At 43.8% G+C, this 15,382-nt stretch overlaps 1 protein-coding gene across 1 annotated transcript in view; it reads right to left on the minus strand.

The window, feature by feature from the left end:
- Positions 1 to 1,365: 1,365 nt before the first annotated feature.
- Positions 1,366 to 15,382, minus strand: part of ALPK1 (alpha kinase 1) — a gene marked incomplete at both ends in the record, with an annotated part of 64,367 nt that continues 50,350 nt past the window's right edge. Inside the window, 5 exons of the mRNA XM_080697169.1 lie at positions 1,366 to 1,577; positions 2,955 to 3,141; positions 4,314 to 4,476; positions 9,944 to 10,097; positions 12,032 to 14,162. Of these exons, the coding sequence (XP_080553295.1) occupies positions 1,366 to 1,577; positions 2,955 to 3,141; positions 4,314 to 4,476; positions 9,944 to 10,097; positions 12,032 to 14,162 (2,847 nt within the window). The remainder of the gene's footprint in view (positions 1,578 to 2,954; positions 3,142 to 4,313; positions 4,477 to 9,943; positions 10,098 to 12,031; positions 14,163 to 15,382) is intronic.

Genomic DNA, 15,382 nt, shown 5'->3' on the forward strand with positions numbered 1-15,382 from the left:
TTATTTAACATTGCTCTTCTGTAAGATTTTTTTTTTTTGAACTAGGAATTGAACTTAGGAGGATTCTATCCCAGAGCTACACCCCTAGCTCTTTTTTTTTTTTTTTGGTGGTACTGGGGTTCCTGGAAACCCTTCTGCCACCGGGTTACACTCCCAGACCTATTTTTATAATTTTATTTGGAAACAGGGTCTCTTAAGCCAGCGCGGCTGGCTTTGAACCTGCGCCATCCTCCTGTCTCCGCCTCTCAAGCCTTGGATTACAAGCGTGCGCCACCATGCACGGCGACCCCTAGCTCTTTTATTTATTTATTTCCATTTTGAAACAGGACTTGCTAAGTTGTTGAGGGTCTTACTAAGTTGCTGAAGCTGGCCTCAAACCTACGATCCTCTTGTCTGAGCTTCCCAAATGCTGGGATTGCAGTGTGCAGTACTGTGCCAGGCAATCAGTGTACCTTTTACACATTTCTTTTAGAAGAGCTGCTGCCAAGACCAGTGTGAAGAAGCAGATCTGTGTGGTACCAGGGGTGGACCATGGTGGCCATAAAAATATACTGTTCTTCTGTCATAAATTTCACAGATATACACACTAGAATAAAATATGGGAGAATTAAAAACAAAGTAACTCAGTATAGGAGAGATCTAAGTATCATATATAACTACAAAGCCACCAAAGAAAAGACGGATGAATTATATAGATTGATTGATATATAAAAGATTCTGCACCAATAAAAGTTTTATGCAAAGTTAAATGCTAAAAGACAGACAATACTGAAATTCATATTACAAAGGTTTGAATTTTTAAAATATATAAAACACTCCTAAATCAATAGGGAATAATATCAGTATTGATAGTCACAAAAATCTGAATGATTTAAACAACAAAAGTTTATTTCGGCAGTGGTGTTTTGTGTCTTTGTATTCTTTGTGGGTCAGCTGGCCTTTTTTTGGTACTGGGGATTGAATGCAGAAGCATTCTACCTCCAAGCCTCACTTTCACCCCTGTTTTATTTTTATTTTGAAGCAGTGTCTCACTACGTTGCTGAGGGTGACCTGTGACCCTCCTGTTTCAACCTGTGGATTGCAGGCCTGTGCTGAGGTTCAGTCCCGCTCTTTCCCAGTGGCTTTCACTGCAGGCTTACGCTCTCCAGCCGCTCCCTCCTGACACGCTTTGGTAACTATGGCAGAGGGAGAGAGTCTGCAGGACCTCGTGCTGGCAATTATACCCAGGCCTGACCTGGAAGTGGTCCTCAGCCATCCTTCCACAGATCATTGGTCAGAAGCAGCCGCATGTCCCGCCTGAGCTGTGCTGCCTGTGGTCTGGAAGGCGAGGAGAGCCAGTGCTGTGAGCACGAGGTCTGTCACCTGTCAGTCCACATTCTCGGCCTCGTTGGCCTTCCCTATTGAAGGTCTAGTCAAAGAAAGGCGATGGCATATTTCATTACATTGCACATGCTGGTCATTAAAGAAGTAAAATATTCCTCTTTTTCCAAAATTAGTGGTGACATCTTTCCGATCAACAGAGTGAATTTGGGGATCCGTGAGGTAGATGAGCCCCTTCCCGTTCCCAGTTACCCAACCTAAAAGAGAAATGAATGCATCGGAGCATTAAATCCCCTATCAACGCCAGTCAATTATTTTAGGGAAACACACACGGACACACACACGCACGCACACACACCCCCCTAAAGAAATACTGTGAAATCTTGGTAATTTTGTGGTTTCTTTCTCTAAATTTCTGCTAAGGAATCTGGTCACATATCTCAGTGACTGGTTTAAGAAGAATTGGATATTGCATGATTCTATTTGTCAATTGTGATGTATGCGGATCACCAATAAAGAACCAGAGAGCAATAAAGTGCAGCTGGAATAATTATGCAAATCTCAATATTGACTATTTCTTTTATGATTTGGAAGCTTCTCTGGTGCCTGACTCATTAGGTCACATGTTCATCTGTTTAATTAACAGATACTCACTGATGCAGACACCATGTATATGCAGTGAGGACATAGGGCTAAACAAGCTAATAAAATATCTTGGTATTTATCAGGATAACATTCTTGAAAAGGAAACAGATCGATAAACTACATGCAAGTAAAATATCTACTACGACAGAGTAAGGAGCCCCGTGGAAAGAAAATAGGGAAGGTCTTGGGGTAGTCATGGAGTCATTACTAAAAACAATTACAATAAACCTGATTTTTCATTTATATGAAGTATAGAATATTGGTTAATAAGAATTCTGATGAACCAAATATCAGACAAACTAAAACAAAATTCAAATATTAATGTATATTTAAAAAGAAATGAGGTTTAAGTAAACACATCTTTCTGTTCCATTATGATCCCAATTGTGAAACTCAGTATTACACTTTTAATAAGAATGAAGGGCTGGAGAAAAGAAAAATAAAAAGATAAAAAATGAAAAAATGCAGTAATAAGAAATGTGCATCACACAAATCTACTTGAGTGAAGTAACAAAACAGCTGTTAGGGTTTGCTCTGGAATCAAGCCCAGCTGAACACAAGCCAGATCTTTTCACTGACTATATGACAACTTCAACACTTGTTAAAGGTCGGGAGGCTGAGACAGGAGGATCGCACAGGTTCGAAGCCAGCGTCAGCTACTTATTGAGGCTCTCAGCAGCTTAGTGAGACCCTGGTTCCAAATAAAATATAAAATAGGTCTGGGACTGTAGCCTGGAGGTAGAAAAGCCCCTGGGTTCCATCCCCAGTACCACACACACACACACGTACACACACACACACAAAAAAAAAAAAATCAGAGAAAAAAAGTTAGACATTGTTTTCAGGAATCATTTGTTACATATAGTAAAAAATCAATTCCAAATAATAGCCTATACACTGAGTAATCTATTAAGTAGATTAAAGTCAGTTTCAGTTTCAAAAACTTTATGTCGTATTCAAAATAGAAATTAATTTCTAGTTTCACATACCTTGTAAATCGACCACCACATCCTTATGATTAGAAAACTCATAAGAAAAATGGCCATAAGCCAAGCCATATTCCGTGGCTTTGTATTCTGTCTTAACCACTTTTGTGTTATTTGATAATTTTACAAATTCTCCCAGTATGTATGGTTCCACACTGATACATCCCTTTATTGTCTTGTCTTCTAAAATCTGAAAAATAGAAATGGAGACAGTACGGCAGCATGTTTAAGGCCATGGCCTATGGAGTTGGCTACATCTTGGTTTGGACTTTGCTACTCAACTTTCTAGACTTCAGATTTTTTACTTCTCCTTCTCCTTCTTCTTCTTCTTCTTCTTCTTCTTCTTCTTCTTCTTCTTCTTCTTCTTCTTCTTCTTCTTCTTCTTCTTCTTCTTTTTTTTTTTTTGTGCTACTGGCGATGGAACCCAGGGGCACTCTACCTTCTAGCTACACCCCAAGTCCTAATTTTAGTTTTTTTTTTTTTTTTTTTTTTTGCGGGTCTGGGGCTGGAACCCAGAGGCATTTGACCTCTGAGCTACAACCCCTGCCCAATTTTTTTATTCTTTATATTGAAACCGGGTCTCACTGAGTTGCAGAGGGCCTCACTCACTAAGTAGCTGAGGCTGTCTGCAAACCGCAACCCTCCAGTCTCAGCCTCCCGAACGCTGGGATTATAAGCGTGCCACTACGCCCGGCCCCCAGCAATCTTTTTGAAAAAAAAAAAAAAAAAAAAACTTGAGCCAAACTTGGTGGCACATGCCTGTAATCTCAGACTTGGGAGGCTGAGACAGGAGAATTGCAGGTTCCATGTGAGCCTCAGCAACTTAGTAAAGCCCTCAGTAACTTAGTGAAACCCTATTTCAAAGCAGAAAGTAAAATAGGGCTGGCTATGTAGCTCAGAGGTAGAATGGCCCTGGGGTCAATCTCCAGTACCACAAAGAGAGTGAGAGAAAGGGAGAGAGACTGAGCGAGAGATTAAATGTGACTTGGAAAATCCAAATAATGCATGGAGGGGCAGGATGTCATATTTCTTTCTTATATATCTGGCTAAGAAGATGAAGCTGATGAGGGGTCCTGCGACCTGAGTTTATTTATTGAATATCACCAGGTCAGGGGTGGAGATAGGTTGGTACATACATACAGCACTGGGGATTGAACCAGGGCTCATGCATGCTGGGCAAGTGGTCTACCGCCGAGTCCATCCCCTGTTCCTGACCATGGCCCCTCTGCAGGGTTTTGCTAAGTTGCCCAGGCTGGTCTCAAACGTATGATTCTCTTGCCTCAGCCTTCCAAGTAGCTGGGATTAGAGGTGTGTGCCACCGTGCCCAGCTAACCTACCATATATTTATAGAATAAGTCTCACCAGCAATGCTGTGGATGGGATGTAGAATATCTGTGTTGGGATCTTTTGCTCGTAGAGCCTCTTGTTGAATTCGGTCACATAGTGCTGGGCAGTCACCTGCCGCTCCACATCAGTGAAGTGCAGCCAGAGCGGCTTCTGCTCTTTGTATTCTTTCCCAACATATCTACAGGTGGAGAAAACAGAACATGAGCGTGACCTTCTCTGCCATAGAGTAAAAGACAGACGATTAAAAAGATATGCAAAAATGCTTGAAAGATAACAATTTTTCTGTCTAGTATGGTCAGTACTAATTGTCTTGATTTATTTTGATTCACATAATTTTGTTAAGAGACACCTGAACAACACTGGCTGACCCAAATAATACTGATTCTAAAGGGAAAGTGTTCATTTACATTTTTTTTTTTTTTGTGTGTGTGTGTGTGTGTGTGGGTCTGGGGATGGAACCCAGGGGCATTAGACCTCTGAGCTACACCCCCTGCCCTATTTTGTTGTCTTTATTTTGAAACAGGGTCTCACTAAGGTGCAGAGGGCCTCACTGAGTAGCTGAGGCTGTCTGTGAACCGCGATCCTCTGGTCTCAGCCTCCTGATGCTGGAATTACTAGTGTGCGCCACCATGCCTGGCTGCAAGTGTTCACTTAAAGTAGCAATTCTCCTGACCTCTTTGGTAACCCAAAAGGGTCAGCACAGTGTATGGAAAGCTCATGGACTCTGCAGCCACATCTCTCCCGACCTGCAGTGTGCCTTTATACATGTCAATTAATCAATACCAAGCCCTTCTTGCCTGAGCACTTCATCCCTATGAACACCTCTTTTCTTTTGTTTTCATGTACTATTGGGGATTGCACACAGGGGCATTCTACCTCTAAGCTACATCCTCAGCCCTATTTTATTTTATTTAATTAATTAATTAATTAATTTTTTTTGCGGGTCTGGAGATGGAACCCAGGGACATTTGACCTCTGAGCTACACCCCCTGCCTATCTTTTTATATTCTTTACTTTGAAACAGAGTCTCACCAAGTTGCAGAGGGCCTCACCAAGTAGCTGAGGCTGTCTGAGAACCATGATCCTCCGGTCTCAGCCTCCTGAATGCTGGTATTACAAGCGTGCGCCACCACGCCCGGCTTTTATTATTATTATTATTATTATTATTATTATTATTAATTATTATTTGCGGGTCTGGGGATGGAACCCAGGGGCATTCGACCTCTGAGCTATATATAAATATATATAAATATAGCCCCTGCCCTATTTTTTATTCTTTATTTTGAAACCGGGTCTCACTAAGTAGCTGAGGCTATCCAGGACCCGTGATCCTGTGGTCTCAGCCTCCCAGATGCTGGGATTACAAGCGTGCGCCACCACGCCCGGCTTTTATTATTATTATTATTATTATTATTATTATTATTAATTATTATTTGCGGGTCTGGGGATGGAACCCAGGGGCATTCGACCTCTGAGCTATATATAAATATATATAAATATAGCCCCTGCCCTATTTTTTATTCTTTATTTTGAAACCGGGTCTCACTAAGTAGCTGAGGCTATCCAGGACCCGTGATCCTGTGGTCTCAGCCTCCCAGATGCTGGGATTACAAGCGTGCGCCACCACGCCCGGCTTTTATTATTATTATTATTATTATTATTATTATTATTAATTATTATTTGCGGGTCTGGGGATGGAACCCAGGGGCATTCGACCTCTGAGCTATATATAAATATATATAAATATAGCCCCTGCCCTATTTTTTATTCTTTATTTTGAAACCGGGTCTCACTAAGTAGCTGAGGCTATCCAGGACCCGTGATCCTGTGGTCTCAGCCTCCCAGATGCTGGGATTACAAGCGTGCGCCACCACGCCCGGCTTTTATTATTATTATTATTATTATTATTATTATTATTATTATTTGCGGGTCTGGGGATGGAACCCAGGGGCATTCGACCTCTGAGCTATATATAAATATATATAAATATAGCCCCTGCCCTATTTTTTATTCTTTATTTTGAAACCGGGTCTCACTAAGTAGCTGAGGCTATCCAGGACCCGTGATCCTGTGGTCTCAGCCTCCCAGATGCTGGGATGACAAGCGCGCGCCACCACGCCCGGCTTTTATTTTGAAACAGGACTTTGCTAAATTGCTGAGAATCTCCTTAAGTTGCTGAAGCTGACCTCGAACCTGTGATCCTCTTGGCTCAGCTTCCCAAGTACTGGGATTACAGGTGTGCGCCACCACACCCAGTTTGTTTTTTATTAACGCCTTTATGTACACTACACTATGGTAGTCCTAATGCTTTAGAAAATGTGTGACGATGGGCATGGTGGCGCACGCTTGTAATCCCAGTACTTGGGAGGCTGAGACAGGAGGATCACAGTTCACAGCCAGCCTCAGCTACTTAGTGAGGCACTCTACAACTTAGAGACGCTGTTTCAAAATAAAGAATACAAAATAGGGCTGGGGCTATAGCTCAGAAGTAAAATGCCCCTGGGTTCAATCCCTAGTACCACACACACATAAAAAAGAACATGTGAGACATGATTTGTAAATGTCAAGGGCTTACGAGGTTGTTCAATGAGGAGCTACATACGAATATGTGTAATAAACCAGGCGTGGTGGCGCACGCTTGTAATCCCCGTGCTTGGGAGGCTGAGACAGGAGGATCGCACAGGTTCGAAGTCAGCCTCCGCTACTTAGTGAAGCTTTCAGCAACTTAGTGAGACCCTGTTTCCAAAAAAAATCTAAAATAGGGCTGGGAGTATAGCCCGGAGGTAGAAAGCCTCTGGGTTCCACCCCCAGTACCACCAAAAAAAAAAAAAAAATATGTGTAATAGTATAAATATAACGTGGTTAACCTGGACAGTCTTTATTGGGAGGTGGGAAGGGAAATGGAGGGAAGGACATGAAGCACAATCTAAATGTACACCATTTTCAATATGTTCCACTTATAAATAAAAAAATAAATTAATTTAAAAAATAAATGAAAAAAATGTCCAGGGCTTATGGTACAGTTAGAGGAGATACATGTCAATAAACCATTATGTAAGACAGCAACTACTATATTTTGCTGTAGCTTACACTTGCTATTAGCTGGTGTAATTTCACATGAGTCCAGAATGGCCTCCAAGAATAAAAGGGAATCGTCAGAGTCATAGACCTCATATTACTCTTTCCAGTAATTTCTGAATCCACTATGCAATGGAAACTACGGAGGCTACAGTTTGGGCCATTCAGACTTCAGAGAATCAGAAGAGAAACCTGACTGCAAAAAATCGGGCTGCAAAAGAGGAGCCTACATATGACCTCAGAAAATAGCCCACAGAGGAGTCGTCATAAAGCAACACTCCAGTACTTTCGGCAGTTCTGCTGTGGAAAGACTCCAAGACCTGCAGAGGGTCTGGGCCAACTCAGAGCTGGGTTTTCCTTGACTGAGGCCAGAGGCGTAACAAAAGGACAAACCCCGAGGGTGCTGGTAGAGAAGCTTTTCCCGAACATTCTGCCAGGGGATCTGCAGCCTAGGTCTAGGATCATCAATCTGGGAATAGAAAACAATGATTTCACTTTGTGCCATTTTGTCTGAGATTAATTTTCCTCGGTAAGAATTTGGTAGTGGTAAACACATTTTTCTTTTCATCTGGAAATGTCTTTGTTTTCCATGAAAGATAGTTACAAGTAGGTTATTTCCATTGTTACTGATTTCTATTGTTGTTGCTGAGGAATCAGCTGTATGTTTGATATTTCCTTGTATATAATATTTTTTCTTGCTGCTTTTAAGATTGCTTCTTTTTCTTTGGTATTCTTTTTTTTTTGTGGCATTGGGGTTCCTGGAAGCCCCTCTACTTCCAGGATACACTCCCAGACCTATTTCATATTTTTATTTGGAGACAGGGTCTCTTAAGCCAGAGAGGCTGGCTTTGATCCTCCTGTCTCTGCCTCCCAAGTGCGGGGATTACAAGCGTGCGCCACCACGCCTGGCTTCTTTGGTATTCTGAAGTTTGACTACTATATACTTAGAAGATTTCTAATTGCCCTCCTTTTGTGAGGATTGATTAAATTAGTGTATACCACTTCAAACAGGGCCTGGCACCTATTAAGTGCATTTATATGTTAGCTATTACTATAATAATCAACTTTTTAAAATGTATATTTTTTTACTGTTTAAAGAGCATCCAATTTATCTCTCCCTTTTTATTTCTTGCAATATTTATATCTGTATAAACAAATGACAGGATTAACTTTAAAATCTTTGGTTTATAGGTCTTTTAAAAGATACAAATGGCTGGACATGGTGTAACATGTCTGTAATCCCAGTACTTGAAAGGCAGAGACAGGAGGATTTCAGGTTCAAAACCAGCCTTAGCAACTTAGCCAGATTTTCAATAACTTAGTGATATCCAGTTTCAAAATAAAAAATAAAAGGGTTGGGTGGGAGGCAGTGAAGCTCAGTGCTGGAATGCCTCTGTGTTCAGTCCCTAGTATCCCAAAAATAAATTAAAAAATTAAATATATAAACGTTATAAAATTATACCTCAAACTTAATGAGGACATCAATAATTTTCCAGGCTAGGTTTTGTTTATAAAGTTTTCACTAAGAACTAAGGTCAAATAGAAAATTTTCTGGGCACTTTCCTCAGCAGAGTGATTTTTTTTTTTTAACTAGAGATTGAGCGCAGAGGAATTCTACCTTCGAGCTATAACCTCCATTCTTTTTATTTTTATTTTGAAACAAGGTCTAAGCTAGGCTTAGTGAGCTTAGTTGAGGCTAAGGCTGGCCTCAAACCTGCCATTCTCCTATTTCAGCCTCCCAAGCACTAGGATTGCAGGTATGCACCACCGTGCCAAGAAAACAGGGAGGGATTGTTTATTTATTATTTATTTATTTATTTATTTATTTATTTATTTTTGCAGGTCTGGGGGTGGAACCCAGGGGCATTCAACCTATGAGCTACACCCCTGCCCTATTTTTTATTCTTTATTTTGAAACCGGGTCTAACTGAGTTGCAGAGGGCCTCACTAAGTAGCTGAGGCTGTCTGTGAACCACAATCCTCCGGTCTCAGCCTCCCGAATGCTGGGATTACAAGCGTGCGCCACCACGCCCGGCTAGGGAGGGGATTTTAAAGATCCTTTGTGTGGAGGATGTGGTCATTCCCAGCCTCTGCTTCTCTTGGATGGCATCTGAACTCACTTCTTTGTGTGCAGCCTTTTGTCTCCAGCTGATCCCTTCAGTAACCACTGACGCCCCGACATGCCTCCTTCCTGGCCTTGGAGGATTTCCCTGCTTTATATGTAGGTTCATCCATCTTTTTAGAAGCGTGGCCTTCATCGCTTAGCACTTTGCCAGCATTTTTAGTAAGGCTCTTTGGCCAAACATATGGCCGGACACTTCATTTTCCTTATCTGTACAGTGGGGTTGAAAATGTTCTCCCGATGAACATGGAGCACCCAGCAAAACAGCTGATGCAGCACGGGTCTTCAGTATATGGCGACTGTCGTTAAACACACACATTTTGGACACCTCCCTCAGCCCTTTCAAAATCTCTCAAATGACACACAAGAGAGGGGAAGATGAGCTTAGATCACATCGAATCATCCCATGGGATGAATGATTCACACCCATGGATTTCAGCAGTACCTTCCCAGAGTTTCTTCCTGATGAAGATAATGAACCCAAAAAGCATTTCTTTGCCGGCCTTTCTTCTTCACATTTAGGTAGTCCCCCAAGTATACAGCGGTTTCCTGGGCTGTCCACAGTTCAGACTTTCTCGAATATTTTAACAAAAGAGCATCTGGAAAAAAAAAAAAGATGAAAGTGGATTTTATTTTGAAGAGGATGTTACGAATCACGAATGAAGTTGACATGATATGGGTCCTAAGGCAGCTTGTCGGAAAGCTTCCACTTTCTAAATAATTTTCAGGGGTACTGGAGGTTGAACCCAGAGGCATTCTACCTCTGAGCTATATCCTCAGCCCCATTTTATTTTTTTATTTGGAAACAGAGTCTTGCTGAATTGCCGAGGCTGTGCTTGAACCTGCGATCCTCTAGCCTTAGACACTGGGATTATAGGTGTGTGCCCCCAAGCCTGGTCCTTTTTTAATGCCCCCTCCCTGCTCAACACACACAATTTGGCCGCTTCTATGGCTGCTGTTAAAAAGTTAGTGAAGTACAATGCAAAGGTAACACGACATTCTGCTCTGAAGAGTGTGCAGGGATCCAGAATGCTGCCGTGAGTGGCAGCCGCTACCGTTGCCCAGGTGCCCTGGCTGATTTTTCCTGCATAGTTGCCCAGCAAACTATAAATAGACAAAACCATTACTGGAGTGGCATGTGGAGCTTTATGACTGGACCCTGGTCCTGTCAGTGCCGGGAATGAGCCTGACATTTAAAAAAAAATTTTTTTTTCCTTTTTTTTGTGGCACTGGGGAAGGGACCCAGGGGCCTTCTACCTCTGGGCTACACTTCAAGATCTATTTTTATATATATTTTATTTGGAAATGAGGTCTCACCAAGTTGCTGAGAGCCTCACTAAATTGCCGAGGCTGGCTTCGAAGCTGTGTGATCCTTCTGTCTCGGCCTCCAAGTACTGGGATTACAAGCGTGCGCCATTACGCCCGGCTGTATTTTGGCTTGGAAGGCACAGGTTTATTCTGGCTTAAATAAGTCACTTTTGTCTTGACCACTCACAAGCATGCTTTCTTCTGACCCAAATTGTGGGGATCCCCTGGTCTTACTGATGCTTAGACGCACACTTTGTCAGCAAGTCCCCAATAAATGACACTCAGTGCACTTCAGGGTCTGCCTGCCTCATACATTGGGATCAAGTTGTTCCCAAACACATAGCCATTGATTCATAAAATCTCTTGTTTGGGAATGCAAGGGATTAAGATGAGAGGAGAGTTTCCATAGGAAAGAGATAGAAAATGGGCTTTTCAACCAGCAAGACCCCAGAGATCATCTTGGGACAAGGGTCATGTGCTCGCAACTTCTACCACCTGAGAATCTCAGATCATAGAGCAGACTCTCTTTGGCAGATCACATAGATGATAAACTAAATAATTTTATAGGCTCCTAGGAACTCCAGAGACCCCAAATTACATATAAAGTATGCCGTGATTTTTCTTAATTGTTTTAAATTAGAAAAGTCCAGGAGGTGTTTGAGAAAATGTAGTTTCTGTAAAAAGATGCAAACTCAACTAAAAAAGAGAAATCAGATGGCTGGTAAAAAGTAAATAGATAGATGCTGAGCAGATGATCTGATATCTAGAGCTGTTTGAAAACCTGAACATTAGCTATGCCTGAGTCCTCTGGGATGCCTGTCTCCCTTTCTGCCTCATGTGTTTTTATAGCAGACCTCCTTATGGGAGGCATCCTAAACAAATCTATTCTTTGCAACCATTAAGGTCCATCACACAAATAATGTAATCCTAGTACTTGGGAGGCTGAGACAGGAGGATTGCAGTTTTAAGGCTAGTCTCACCAACTTAGCGAGATCCTCCTGTTTTAAATAATAAAGCAGGGCTGGGACCACAGGTCAGAGGTAGAATGCCCCTGGGTTCAATCTCCAGTACCAGGGGGGGGGGGGGAAAGGTCCATCATAGAAGGCCATTCACATTCATGTTTCTCTGTGAAGTCACAAAGCAAGCACATCTTTCATGAGCTTTAAGTGGTCTACACGTAAGCTGTTTCCCTAGCTGTGCCGCGGATGGGAGAGGCTGTACTTGCCGTATGCTCGCTGGAGCTGACTGGGCTTAAAAACGCCCGTGTGCTCCAGCCTGCGCAGCAGCCAGTCATGCTTCACCCCTGCCAAGAGTTTTTCAAAGTCATCAGACCGCAGGGTGCGAGCCTCGAGGACCTCCGGGCTCATCTTTCCTGGCGGTGAAGCAGAAGCACTCCTGCGGGAATTCAGAAAGGACCAGGATCGTTTGTCCTCAGAAGAACCGCTGGAGAATGCAGGTGACTCCGGCCACCGCGCGGGGGCCGGGGGCGCGGGCGCGCTGGAGCTCTGGGCGCAGCCTGCCGGGTTTCCAGGTGCATCTCCCTCCTCTGTGGTGATGCAGTCCTCACCGAGGACAGGGAAGGGCATGCTGCTGCTTATGGAGGAGCTGAGGCTGCCCGCCCCGAGACCAGGCGGCGGCCTCGGTGCGCGTGGTCTGGAGCCAGGTCTGCTTGTGGAGTAGACATCTGTGCTCCCCAGCGGCTGGCCCTCCTCATCCACCGTAGGGGCATCAGGGTCGACGCCCTGCTCTTCCACTGAGCCACTGGTTCTTCCTGAGCTGGGAGTTTGAACAGGCCAATGAGGAGTGAAGGAGCCACGTGCCATCCGGGAACTCTTGCCACGAGAACAGCCCGCGACTAGCCGAGGGTCTAAGAGCGCATGTTCTGTGCTTTCTGCGGTCTCTGCCTCTGGGTCCACCCACAAGGGGCTAGCTTTAAAATCAGGGCCCGTGCATCTGTTGTTGAGTTTCCTTCCAGACTCTTCCCCATGCCTGTCACTGACATCACAGTTGGTTTCTGGAAAATCATCAATTATTTCAAAGCCTTCTTCTTGGACTGAAGGATACGTGCACATGTCTTCGAACCTACCAGATTCCGGAGACCAAGAAGCAGAGCAACATGAGGTTCTGGAGTGAGCAGAAGCTTTTCTAGGTCCTGCATTGCTAAATTCCCGGATACCTTCTGGAACTCCTCCCAACAGCCCAGCACCAGAGGCTGGGCAAGTGCTGGTTGTGTTATGAGGAAGGAAGGCTGTCAAGGATGTGTGTGTGTGTAGTTGACTCTGAGAAGACACTAAATCGTCTTCTTTGGATGCTTGGAGAGAGAAACCATGGAGTTTTGAAGACAAGGAGGGCATAGCTCCAGCAACCCTGCTGTTCTCCAGCTCCTTGGTGGAGGCAGTAGAACACGGGGTGTCCGTGAGAGGTTCTTCTTTGCTAGGTTTTTTCCTGGCCGGTCTCTCATCGATGGGGTAAACCACTTTCTCCCAGCTTGTAGAAGAACTGAGCCCTGATACCTTGCTCCAAGTACTGGAGCCCCTGCGGCCACTCTGAGACGGGTCCCAACCAGTCCAGCCGCTGCCGTGGTCATGCAGCTCAGTCTTGGTGGCGACATCTTGATCCAGGGAGACTCGGAATGCACCAGAATGGGTCCAGTTTCCCCCTTCTGCCCTTCTGAGTTTTCCCTGACCGTTCTCAGCCACGTGGGAGGAAGATACGCCTTTTAGAGAACATGGTTTGTCTTGAGAAGTGCTCGCAGCATCCATGGTTTTTGTTTCTGTTTCTAGGGCAGTGATACAGACTCCCCCTCTTGTGCCTTTCTGATTCTTTTTGTTTCCACAAGTGCTTTCGAAAACCTCGCACACTGAAGTATGATGCTGTGAATAGGATTCAAGGAGATTTTGGAAGTCTACCTGCCCATGCAAGAGGGGTTTGTCCAATCCCCACTCGAAATTCTCTGGGACATAAGATCTGTCATCTGAATTTGAGAAGCTTTGAACCTGTAAATGATTCTTCACCCGGGTGATAAGAGACATGATTTCCCGAGACTGATACTCTCTGACCTGGTTGCTGGCGGAGGCACTGAGAGCGTACAGTTTCTCCATGGCCTCGCTGCAGAGCTGGCGGGCCGCGCCGCCCTCGGCGGTGTCCCCGTGGAGCCTGCGGTGCACCGTCGTGAGACCGAAAGCGGCTTTGATGAAGCTGTGAAGTTCCTGTTTCCCACTGACGGGCTTATTGTCTTTCTTGGTGAGGAGGCCAATCTCGAAGGCTTCTTTGGCTTCACACAGATACAGATTTTTCATTCCAGAAGGACAGTCGTTAGAACCACAGTATGACAACAGGCATGTGCCACGGATATTCTGAAGAAAATACCAAACGCAAGATCAGATATTGAATTAGAGACTGGGAGAGAAGGAGGATAAACTTGCCATTCCGCAAGGGTAACCATTTGAAATACTCTAAGGAAATAAACACATGACAGTGAGCTTCCAAGGCCAATGCACAGACACCGAGGTAAGGACCCGAGGTCTTTTTGGAGAACCAGAAGAAAAAGACTGAAAAGAAAAAAAAAAAGGACTGTGATCTAAGAAGTTAGCTGGTATGAAGGGGTAAGAGATTAGCTGTAACTACCATCCTACTGTAGCCTTGAGATCTTTTAATTGAAGATGGTAGATTTGTGGCCATTGCTATTGTTAGTTTTAGCAGTCTATACATGAGATGCAGATGCAATGAATTTTTCTATCCAGTGAGGTTGCTGTAACACACTATTTATTTATTTATTTATTTATTTATTTATTTATTTATTTAGCGGGTCTGGGATGGAACCCAGAGGCATTCGACCTCCGAGCAACACCCCCTGCCCAATTTTTTATTCTTTATTTTGAAACAGGGTCTCACTGAGTTGCGAAGGGCCTCACTAAGTAGCTGAGGCTGTCTGTGAACCATGATCCTCCAGTCTCAGCCTCCCAAATGCTGGGATTACAAGCGTGTGCCACCATGCCCGGCTGACACACCATTAATTTAATAGTAGCCAAAGCAATAGGGTAGTGGTTTTCAAATCCACCTGGGTATCACGGTCACCTGTGCGACAGTCACCCCTTGGCATCTACATGAGACTGGTTTCAGGACTTCACACAGATACCGAAATCTGTGCACGCTCAAGACCCTTTATTTAAAATGGCATAGTATTAGCCGTGCGTGGTGGCGCACGCTTGTAATCTCCATGCTTGGGAGGCGGAGACAGGAGGATTGCACAGGTTCGAAGCCAGCTGCACTGGCTTAAGAGACCGTTTCCAAAAATAAATAAATAAATAAATAAATAAATAAATAAATAACAAATAAATAAATGGCATAGTATTTACATATAACTATGGAATCTTCTATATACTTTTTTTTTTTTTTTTTTTTTTGGTGGTACTGGGGATGGAACCCAGAGGCCTTCTACCTCTGGACTACACTCCCAGACCCATTTTATATTTTATTTGGAAATAGGGTCTCACTAAGTTGCTGAAAGCCTCACTAAGTAGCTGAGGCTGGCTTCGAACCTGCGCGATCCTCCTGTCTCAGCCTCCCAAGCGCG

This window comes from Muscardinus avellanarius (genome assembly GCF_963383645.1).
Source record: "Muscardinus avellanarius genome assembly, chromosome: 6".
Lineage (NCBI taxonomy): Eukaryota > Metazoa > Chordata > Mammalia > Rodentia > Gliridae > Muscardinus > Muscardinus avellanarius.